This window comes from Arachis hypogaea, chromosome 7 (assembly GCF_003086295.3).
Source record: "Arachis hypogaea cultivar Tifrunner chromosome 7, arahy.Tifrunner.gnm2.J5K5, whole genome shotgun sequence".
NCBI classification, from domain to species: Eukaryota; Viridiplantae; Streptophyta; class Magnoliopsida; order Fabales; family Fabaceae; genus Arachis; species Arachis hypogaea.
Window position 1 is genome coordinate 79,823,165 of NC_092042.1, and position 11,423 is coordinate 79,834,587.

At 30.3% G+C, this 11,423-nt stretch overlaps 1 protein-coding gene across 1 annotated transcript; it reads right to left on the reverse strand.

The window, feature by feature from the left end:
* Positions 1 to 6,546: 6,546 nt before the first annotated feature.
* On the reverse strand, positions 6,547 to 11,012 carry LOC112703621 (probable beta-1,3-galactosyltransferase 14). Its single transcript, XM_025755168.3, has 7 exons — positions 10,440 to 11,012; positions 9,484 to 9,636; positions 9,321 to 9,403; positions 9,111 to 9,210; positions 8,172 to 8,285; positions 7,280 to 7,422; positions 6,547 to 7,058 (listed from the first exon to the last, which is right to left on the reverse strand). The coding sequence occupies exons 1-7, from the start codon at positions 10,781 to 10,783 to the stop codon at positions 6,973 to 6,975; spliced, it is 1,023 nt and encodes a 340-aa protein (XP_025610953.1). The 5' UTR covers positions 10,784 to 11,012; the 3' UTR covers positions 6,547 to 6,972.
* Between the last annotated feature and the right edge of the window lie 411 nt (positions 11,013 to 11,423).

Here is an 11,423-nt window from a genome sequence, read left to right on the forward strand (position 1 = left end):
TTTGTTCGTATTTAAAATTATTAGTGACGATTTTTTGTGACAATAATTTTTTTTCCATATCAAAATATTACACCAAAATTACATAATATATGTGTAATACACGCTTAATTAATGATACAATATAACAAACATTTAGCCTGTTTGTGCATTTCTTTTAAGTAGGATGATAATTAATGATATTTGAATAAAGATTTTTAATTTGTTTGTCATATAAATAGAATCTATCATCCACTACACTGCACATATTAATAAATAAATGAAAAGTATAAATTAAAAGGAGAGATGTGTGGTGAAAGATGAACTTATTTGTTTAATTGACGAAGAAATTTTTTTAGTTAATTATAGTCGTTATTACTTTTTTAAGAACCTTTATTAACACCCATCATATTTATCTATATAATCTTTAAAATATTATAAATAAAAATGTGTAATTATGACCATATTTCTATGATACACAATAAGTATATTAGGGGAGCAATTTTGCTATTCTGTAATTAATAATGCTACTCATTTAAAAAAAATATATAAAAACAAATGTTATTATCATCAATTTTGAGAAAAATAAATCCCTCTCCTTAAATATACTTCAAAAATTACAAGTCTTCTTTATTATTAGTAACAAATTCAATCAAAGTGATAAATATTGGATCTTTAATAACAGATTTTGAAGTCGTCAAGTTATATGAATAAAAAAATTAATAATTAATTAAATTTCCAAATAGAAGATTTCATTAAGAAAAAGAAAAATATTTCTCCATGTAATCCTTTTTCTCATTCTTCTTATTTATTTTTTTATTATGAGAAGTATAAGATATATAACAATATTGATGTATATTTATTTATCAATAATTTTTATAATTAAAAAATTTAAAAATTCAATTCTTATTGATTCTAAAAGTTTTTTAATATATAAAAAAACATGCAAAAATTATACAAATCCAGAAGCATATATAATTTTGAGGGGATTGAGGAACTGCAATGGCACGTGATGGCCATTAGGAATGAACAGCATGGACCATAAAAGAAGCTAAGAGAGGAAGGGCATCATAAATAAATAAAATGAAAAGGACTTCTTGTGACTGAAATTATTCCACCAAGCACTCAGAATAAACAACAAAATTCAAAGGGCTTTCAAGATTCTTTCCCCTATGGTGATTTCATCATTGACCCCTATTAATTTTGTATATAAGGTTATGATTAAGAACTTTCTTGAATTAATTTCATTGCCACTGCTTTAAGTGGCAAATTGTTATCATAATTAGAAATAAGGAAACCAGTTCTTTTTTTTAAGGAAAAAGAATTATAGGTTGAAAAAGGCTAGGCAGGTAGTATTTTTATGAGGTCAATTCAATTTAACTCGATTTATTTCGGATTACTTTTAGATCGGATCAAAATATATTCAATGACTTTTTAAGATCGAATATGGATTTAATTAAATCTGGTTTGACTAAATAATTCTTTATTTGATATTTATAAAGCAAAATAGACTTTTCATTCCTTATTTTATACATTGAATCCACACCATTTATTTGATTTTAAAAAGCAATATGGACCGTTTAAATTTATCGACAAAAATGTTGTCGATATTTTAAATATAAAAATAGATGCAATATCTATCAATTTTAATATAAAAGTATTTTCAATGCTTCATCAATATGAAGATAGTTAAAAGAGATTTAATGCATCATAAAAAAATTGACGACCAGACTGTCAATTTTATTATTTTATTTTTTAATTAATTTTTTTAAATATTGACAGCAAACTGTCTAAAAATATCGACGGGAGAGATAACTATCAATCTTTTACGTCGATAAATACGCTTTTTCTAACAGTGAAAGTTGCATGTACTTACCCCAATTACTTTATAACTTATTGTATATCATATTTTTCTCAATATATCTAGACATAAAAAGTTTAGAATATTATGGATAATAAAAATAAATATATAGAGGAATATTAAGTAATGTTCTTATATTTTTTGGGGTTGTGTCTTGTGGGTCATATAGGTGTTTTCCTATTTAATCTTGCTGCGTTATCAATAGTAAACAACTCTTATTTATGATTATGTTTAATATAAGTGTTTTTATAGATGTGTTTAATAAAAATATCTTTTTTATAACTGTGTCTAATAAAAATATCTTTATAAATATATTTTTTGGATGTATCTTTTTATATATGTATTTAAAATATAATAATTAATTATTGTTAAAAATAATAAGTTGACAAATAATATGTTGGTACTTTATAATTTTTCCTTTCTATTTTTCCTTTTTTTATCGTAAAATGAATATTCGAGTGGATCATAAGTCTAATGCAGCTTTAATTTGGACTATATTTATAAGAACATGATTAATAAGATATTGATTAATCTGATGGTAATTAATAGAGGTCCCTTTAGAGAGCAAGGGTTACCAACAATATTTTTTTAAAATATGTTATCATCTCTAGGACACAGCAAATAAACTTTTGACTAAGACATCATGACACATTCCATTGTAATTAACGATTTTGCTATAGAATTAATTTTTTAATTAACACTCAGTTAATAAAGTAATAAATAAGTATTAGAGAAATAAAAAGAAAAAAATTAAAGGAAAAGAGAAAAATATTAACCTTTTTTTGTAAATACTTTTATGTTGTTAATTTAAATGTAGTTTTTGTTAATAAATATTTAGTAACTGTTTTGCAACTACTGCCAAAAAATCTTGAAACAAATGGACAGCTAAAATTATTGCTTATGCTGAAAAAATAAGTGACTTAGTTTTGTTACACAAATAAAAGGTGTTCAAATTTGTTACTATGTGCCTTAAGGATGGTAGTCAAAATTTTGGCCCATCTTTAAATGGGTTATTAAATAAAGAATATAATATTAATTCTTTATTAATTAAATAAATTTTAATTTTTTATTTAAAAATTTAAAAATTATGGTTTAGAATTTAAAATTTAGAATTTAGAATAAAATTTTTAGAGCTCATAATCTAGAATTTAGAGTATAAAATTTAAGTTTTAAAATTCAAATGCGTTGCATTCTTTAATTACTTTTTCCAAAACGCATTACCATTCGTTTAAAATTTTTAGAATAGAAATTTAGAGAATGTGCACTCATTGTAAAGTTAAAAATTTAATATTTTTAATGCATATTATGTATTTAATAATTAAAAAAAATCTACTAATAAAAATAACCTTAACAAATTAACTAGCAAAGTATATCAACAACCAATTATCACCAAATATCAAATTAAAACCAATACTAATGAAGCTTCAACCTCATGTTACTCTCTGCCATGTAGGGTAAAAAAAAAAAAAAAACTCAACCAATATTATTGAAGATCATAATGGCATATTATTGATTTTCACTCCTCATTTTCCAAAACAACTATATTATACAATAATGATTGTTCCTGCTTTGTGACAAAACCCTTCAAATTTTATGGTGGTGGCTATAGTGGCATATGAATCACAATCCATAACTGATCAAAGTCCACACCACTAACAATGAAAATTAACATACTAACCTTGGGACCCTGTGATGATGAACATAATATCATTGTCTTATATCCTCTTATCAATCCCCATGTAGAGTTGTGACTCTATTATATAATATCAAGGTCATTACCATAATATATATGTGAAATGAGATGAATATAAATAATTCCAAAAAGTAGAAATGGCTTAATGGGCCACATGGGTCCCTCTCTGTATCCTGATTCCTTGAAAAGCTTGCCAGAAATAGTAAACCTGGCCCAACATCATTGACTTTTCATGGGCCAATAATGGGTCCATTATTGAGAGGCCCATACTCCCACCCACTTATTAAGATTCTTGATAAGTCCTCTCATTGGATGAGACTTCAATGATACACATGTTGCTTATAATGTCATAATAATATAAGCTCCAGATTCATAACGCTAGCTATTTTTTTTAATAATAATTATATAGTATATTAATATTATGATTAAGAAGCTTGACTTCAACGAAAGGTGACACCCACCTTTTTATTTGGAAAAAGAGCAAGGGAAATAAATTTTCAGTTAAGGTCTTTAACAATGGGGTCCAATCCATGTTACTTTGGATTCAACCATTCTTATATTTCAAAATACAAATATTAATTCATCAAGCATCGATTTTATTTTTAATTTTTTTTCCTGGACATGAACTTTCTCACATGGACCAAGCAACAAGAAGTTCCTACCATATATGCTAATGGCTCCAACTTGCAATAAATAAATATTATTTTGCAGGGATTATTTTTGTGTTGATTCATTGGGGCTCATCAATTTGCTTAGTTTCCTAAAATGCAATGATTGACGTGTGAATTAATTAAATGGGAAAAGATAGTGTTGGTTGTTATGCTCCAATATAAGGTATGCAAAATTTGGAAGCGGAATATGTTCTATTAGAGAAATCAACCAGGTAAATGATTCAATGAGATAGTGACATTTGATGTAACTTAGAATAAAAATAAAAATATAGTGGAATAGCATCAATGTTGAACATCCTCTTCAAAATGTTAATTCTTAAATAATGGCTTAAGAGTTCGAAAATGAAGTTTTATACTTTTATTTGTGAATGAGTGTCATGAAGGAAAGAGTTAAAATTTCAAAACTCAGAAATTTTCAAGTTTCAATCAAAGTTCAAAACTTTATTTCTTCTACAAATTTTTTAACTTTTTATATTACCAAGGACCGTTAGCAAAATTTAACATTTATATTGAGAAATAACTAGCAAAATCCTAAAAATTAGAACATAATTTATTACTTAGCATATTTATTTTTGCAAAATATTTTTTAATTTAGTAAGTCAAAGATTAATTCGTCTTAAATTTAAGTTTTATTTAAAGGTGGATGTTAATCAATAAATTATTATATACACAAGGCAAAAAATCAAACTTCCAATACTTATTTTAACGAATAAATAAACTGACCACTCAACTAACTCAATTGACTATTTTATTACTTAACATATTAACTGCTGCATTGTAAATGTTGGGAAAGAATGGTATTGAAATTTAAGAGAAAAATTGCTAATCCACCACTAGTTTGCATTTGCTATTCACACCGTTTCTTTTGCCGCATATGTGGCATATAATGCTTCTTTTGAAGACAAAATCCAAATACTTATGTCCAAATCATGCGGAGATCCTTATAAAGTATACATAGTGATGCCAACGGGTTTCCACTTTGGATGTACACTTCATTAAATTAAAGCAAAAGATTAAAAAAATTAATTTAAATTAGCCAAGTGATCAGCTTACTCATATGTATAAATAAGTGTCGGAGGTTTGAACCATGTCTTGTGTATATAGCAATTTATTAGCCAACAATAAACTTTTAAATGAAACTCAAATTTGCGATGAATTAGTCATTGACTTGATGAGTTAGAAAATACCATAGGACACCCAAAAAACAAAAAGCAAAAGATTAAGAAAGATGATTGAAAGAAGCTAGTCCTCAAATTTAGTGATGAAAAGGATATGGAAAAGGAAAACAAATGCCTAGACCGGTCAATTAAACAAGTAAAAAGGCACGAATATATCAACTTTATTCTTTTATTCGTTTTTAACATTTTTTTATTTATAATTAATCAACTTTTTTCATCAAATACCAATAGAAGTATACCACATATTGAACCAAACTGGTATGCTTTCCTACTTTATATGGCTTTTATTGAAAAGAAACATATTTTAATTTTAATTTCTTTTGTTGTGGGTAGAGGAGGAGAGAAGCCCAAGATCATATTTCCAAGTTTGAAATTGCTATGAGACTTCGTAGTTGGTATTGCTAAGAGTCCACTCCACCTATTACCATTTACAATAATATTAGAAATAAAAGGTTTAATTTTTTTAAAAGTTTAAAAAAGAGTTGCTGTATCTTTTTCCTTTCTTTGGTTAATAAATTGGCTATTAATAATTACATAAAATGATATAACTGAATATTAAAATAAATTAGCATGAAAACTAAAATCATATTTCGTCTCACTTATATAGTAGTTCACAAGTCAATAATCTGATTGAAGTACATTGCCTATATTTTGGAAAATACCACTAGCAACTATTATATTATGGAATAATATTATCTCTTCACAACTTTGAACTTTGGGAGTTGGAACTATGATGAGTTGGAACTATGATGAGAGTTGTTTGCCATTTCGTTTATCTTTAGAAAAAGATACACCACCTTGATAGTTCACGATGAATCAACAAAACCTTTAGTCTTAGGATCTGTCTACGGATCAAGGTTTTAGATGAAAAAAGAACGGATGAAAAGGGTTTGAAGACTCATCAAACACCCGGATTCGAATCCCAGCTGAAGCTGGTTATTGTTTAAGAACCCATAATACCCATATAGTGTGTGTGAGTATATTGTGTGGGTGTGTGAAACATGGGTATAATGCCTAGGATTCGGGGCTGTCCAATCCACTTAACCAAAAAAAAAAAAAGACTCATCAAACCATTCCCTTATGCATTTTCCCTCTAAAATCCAAACTCACAAACCCGCCTTTAAAATATCATAAAAACACACGCATGCACGTGCACACACAAACATATAGCAGAGAAGCACATACTCATTACTCAGTAATGCTTCATTCCTCAGGAGATGACAGAATTTAATAGTACATATAATTAATCTATTTCTTCAAACCAAAAAAAAAATTAAAAATAAAATCAGAAATTAGTAAAGTTAAATGAATCATCAGTAAAGTTGAATGAATCATCCGTATAGTCTATCTAATTGCATATGCTCTACACAAAGCAACGGCATTCGTTACTAAAGAGAGAAAAAGAAGAAAACACAACAGTCTTACAACAAAAAAACTGTGAATTGGAGGAAAAAGATCAATTGATAGAAAAAGATTGGCAACGGTAGCAGCGCGTGGCAGTAACAACACGAGAAGAGCAAGTAAATCCTCAAGTACCTTCTGATCTTTGTCTCCACTTCATTGAGTATATGTTGGTATGCAAAACACAAAACACTATTCATCAGGTTCCACAGTTGGACTCCGAACACAGCTGTCCATTTTATGGAGTTCCAGCATCTTCTTTTCCGGATTACAGAGGCCTGTAGGAAAACGATATTCCAATAGTTAGGATAAAGCATTTTCCTTTTGATTTGAACTGCTTAATAGTCGACCAAAAATAATCATATGCTAACTGAACATCTAACCATGCATACTGCTTTAATGAAATAGAATCCATGATTTCATGCAATTTTCATGTTATTGTTAACATCATGAATCAAATACCATATGCCCTGTGACAAGTTTTTGATATGAAAATAACCTGAACATTTCGGAATATCCCAAACAGCAATAGATGTGGATGTACATTCCGTAGAACAAAGTTCTTTATTATTCTCATGGTGGACATTCATTGCAAGCATCCAGGCTCCAATGGTTACATCCTCATTACTGAACATCCGGAAACTGATTTGACACAAAAAAAAAGACAAAGTGATCATTACATTTTTAAAGTAATACACATCAGGAAGGATGGCCAATGAACATGGGCCACAACACATCGTGATATTCATCCCTTTGCAGTAAGAAGAAACAAAGAAACAAATATTTAAGACCTCAAGAACTATTCAAAAATCTCAAATATGACATTAGAATGTACAATTTGTTAGCCTCTATAAGTTGCAACCACAAAACCATCAACATCTCCACCAACCTACTTATGGGAGGGATTATTAAGAGCATACTCTCAATTTACTTTCTTATGACATGACCCAAAATAACTAAACACATTATATATGGACGAAATTTTGCCCCCTCTTTTTCTTCCAATTTATCCAAGCACATACATGGAGGTCAAAAGTGAATGGCTAACCACACCACCCAGCATGTCAAACACCCCCCCCCCTCCCTCCCAAAAAAAAAACAAAAAAACCCAGGGAACATTTCTGATTATACGAAGTTATGAAGCAAGACTATTTCTGACCCAAGCTTGTAAATGCATAACTAAAGAAATGAGTATACACTATACAATGCAAAGGTCATATCACTATTCACTAATCGCTACAACAATTATCTTTTTCTTTTTCTGAAATAAGTATAAATTGACACCCAACTATAACTACATCAAGTGTTACATCGAATGATGAATATCTTCAAAATAAATCTTCTAAAGGTCAAGGCTAAAACAATCAAGTTGTGGAGAAGGAAAGACTTGCCTGTTATTCCTAAGAGCACCCAAACTTGATACAACATCAGCAGAAAGTGCATATATAGGACCATAAGCATGAAGAAAATACTCCTTTCCAAGCAAATGAGATAGTGGTTCATACCTGGAAGATTTTCCAGTAAAGTTAATGAAAACATTATCGTGCCTATAGTCGTCAGTGTAGCATAGGACACTTCATTGATTCAAGAGAAAATGGAACTATATGCAAATCACCAGTTGAATCTACTGATTATATGGAGTAATTTGATTTTAAATCAAGCTTGGTTCTAAATCTTGGTTGATTTTGAATGTATGCAGATGATGATGGTGGTTGGCAGGAGAGGATTGGAGTGGAAGTAGAAAAACAAGTTAGGAAATTACATAAATATGTTAAAATAATGGAGGTAACTGGTAAATATCAACTCGAAAATCAGAAGAGATCAAGTGTAAGAGCAATAGACGTCGAAGGAGATGAATGTAATTTTCCCAAAAATCTTTTAAGTTGGACTCTAAATAAAATCCCACTAATATTCTATTGGAATTTAGCTAATGTTACATATTACCTAGTTATTTTATTTCAACAAGATTTAAACACTGAGTAACAAGTTTAGATTTTAGAATGCATACATACTTCGCAAAGTGTCAGGCTTACACAGAACAAGTAAAATGACATGGTTACAAAATTTAGTATCAGACATTCAAAAATGCTCTCTCAAGTCTCAAGCAAGTAATTAACAAATTGTCAGTTCCACAAATAGTACCAGTAATCTATATTTCTTTTTCCAAGAATTAAGCATCAATATATCAAGATGGTAAGAGCAACTTAATAATGAAATGTCTTATCCCCCAAAGAAAAAGTGGCATGCTAAAGTGCCAAGTTGAGAAACTAAGCCAAGGAAGGATAAAATTTAAACCCTTAAGATAAAATATTCATTCTAACAGAACTGACCATTTGAGTTTTGGATCCGTAAAAACAGGGCCTTTTTTCATGCATCCTATGTAAGTCTGAGGGTGAGACCGCTCTGTTGCCAATAGTAAGGAAAGACGATCTGACAATAATTTGAAAATTAATTCAAAAAACAATTAATTAGAATGGTAAAATAATGTGGCAAACAATGGTCATTATATTTAACTAGATTAGCATCGAAAGATCTAGCACCTGGCCTTAAATATATGTCATCATCCGCTTTGACATAGAAGTCACAATCAAAAAGTGCGTATGCAGCTTTGAAGTAAGCCAACCTGCAAATAAATAAACAAGTTCAACTTAGCATCAAACTAGAGATATAAAATGCAGCAGTTCAGTTATTTTCAGCACACACGTTTTGTATGGGAGCTTACTGTACTCCTCTTCGATGTCCAATTGAATAAAGTCATCGTATTCTGCTATTTCCTTCTGAAGTGCAGTCATCTTTGATCTATCATTTGTTCTACCAATAATAAACCGAAAAGCCAAGCCTGTGGCTTCTTCCAAGCTACAAGGAAAGGCAACTAGGAATTAGTAATCATAAGCATACGCATATCAATTCTGAATGTTTTCAGAGATACACACCCCACCTAAAGCTCTCTAACGATCCTACAAATATACAGACACAGTTCACAGTCGCATCTCCAAAGTTCAAACATACACCAATTGATTGTAAAATATAAAGTTCACATGTAACTTTTTTTTATGTTGAACCATATAGATGATAACAACATAGTTACTACCAGCGTCAAATACTGTTCGATGCATGATTGGATTAAACTGAAAAGAAATTATTGCATTACCGAAGGGTGAAAGAGATCCTCACCTTTCAAACACTAACACTACAAGAAAAAAAATCAAATTTCCCAAACTAGATCATTGATGCAGTTCCACAACAAGATCTTTCCAAATTACTTACTCACTTTCTGGACGACGAAACCATGACAAATAACAACAAAGCCTTTTCCTCAACTAGATCAGTTAGCTACATGAATCAAACTATGCCAGTTTGTCCTACCTCTGCAACCCATCACCAAAAACAATGCACTAGGAAGATCATATTCAAATCTAGTCACACTGAAAATCCCAATTCTACAAAGAAACAAATGCTAAAGCAGAGTGCAGAGTATTAAAGAAATAATTTTATATCCTCCTACTAAATGAAACAAGTATTGATTAATTCTTACAAGTATAAAATACCGACTACATTTAATTTTCACTCTATTTAGCATCATGATATAGCACTACTCGTCAAAAAAACAAAGTTTCTTTCTTACAAAAATTGAATGAATAATTGGATCAAACTCGAACCTCTTAAGACCACTCGGATCGGAAGGGAACCAAGTCTTCCTCAGAGCCTGCCTCCTCCCGGCGGATCCGAAGCCGGTGAAAATTCCGACGAAGCCCATGACCTTGTGGCGATCGTCAACCCCGCCGGAAGCAGCACGAGCGGCGTCTCCGCCGTGGTCCCAAGTGACCCGAACCGATTTGGGCCTGGCGGATGGGCATGGGTTGGGCCTGAAGAAGGCGGTGAGGCCGAAGACGAATCCGGAGAGTCCAAAGAGGAAGAGGAATAGAAAGGTGGATCTGCGAGAAGACAATGAAGAATGGAAAGGGCGTGCGTGGAAGACGGACTTTGGGGAAGAGGAAGGCATGGATGGTTGTTGTTGTGGTGGTTCACTCTTCCCCTGAAATGGTGGTGGCTATGGTGGTGTGTGTTGGAGAGTTTGGGGTTTGTTCATGGCAAGGTTGATGGGAGAAGAAACAAACAAGGGACTGCACTGTGCAGTTTGTCACTGTCTCCGTCTGCTGTTTAGATGAGTCTATCGTAACTCGTAAGAAAACCCCTACCCGGCCTAACTCGATTTTCATTTTTTTTTTTTTCCTTACATCAAAATTTTCTGAATTTAATTAGGCCTAAATGGTTGAATTCACGTGAAGTTGGAATAAATTTTTGTAACTGTCTCTGAAATTTAAGTAATTATTTTAAATGGTTTCTGAGATTTAGATGGCAATGGTGACAAAGTTATAATTTTTTAATGTAAAATTTCTTTCATTTTGAAAGGAGTTTAAAATTAATTTTAAATAAAATTATCGTTCTATTTAAACAATTTTTTTATTTTTTTGTTTAATTTATTTAAGTCATACAAAAAAATAATTTTATAGTGATTTTTAGAATTTTAAATATTACAATGATTTTTGTATTATTTTTGGTGTTGAGTAAATTGTTGAAAGGCTAACATGGTTATCTTTTACTATGTTAGATAGTTTCAATGACTAAATGAGGTAGATTTA

Coding starts and splice junctions, on each gene's coding strand:
- LOC112703621 (XM_025755168.3), bottom strand. CDS start 10,783: ATGCCTTCCTCTTCCCCAAAGTCCGTCTTCCACGCACGCCCTTTCCAT. Junction 9,211..9,320: donor TGACATATATTTAAGGCCAG/GTGCTAGATCTT, acceptor AATTATTGTCAG/ATCGTCTTTCCTTACTATTG. Junction 7,423..8,171: donor GGTGCTCTTAGGAATAACAG/GCAAGTCTTTCC, acceptor GTGTCAAATCAG/TTTCCGGATGTTCAGTAATG.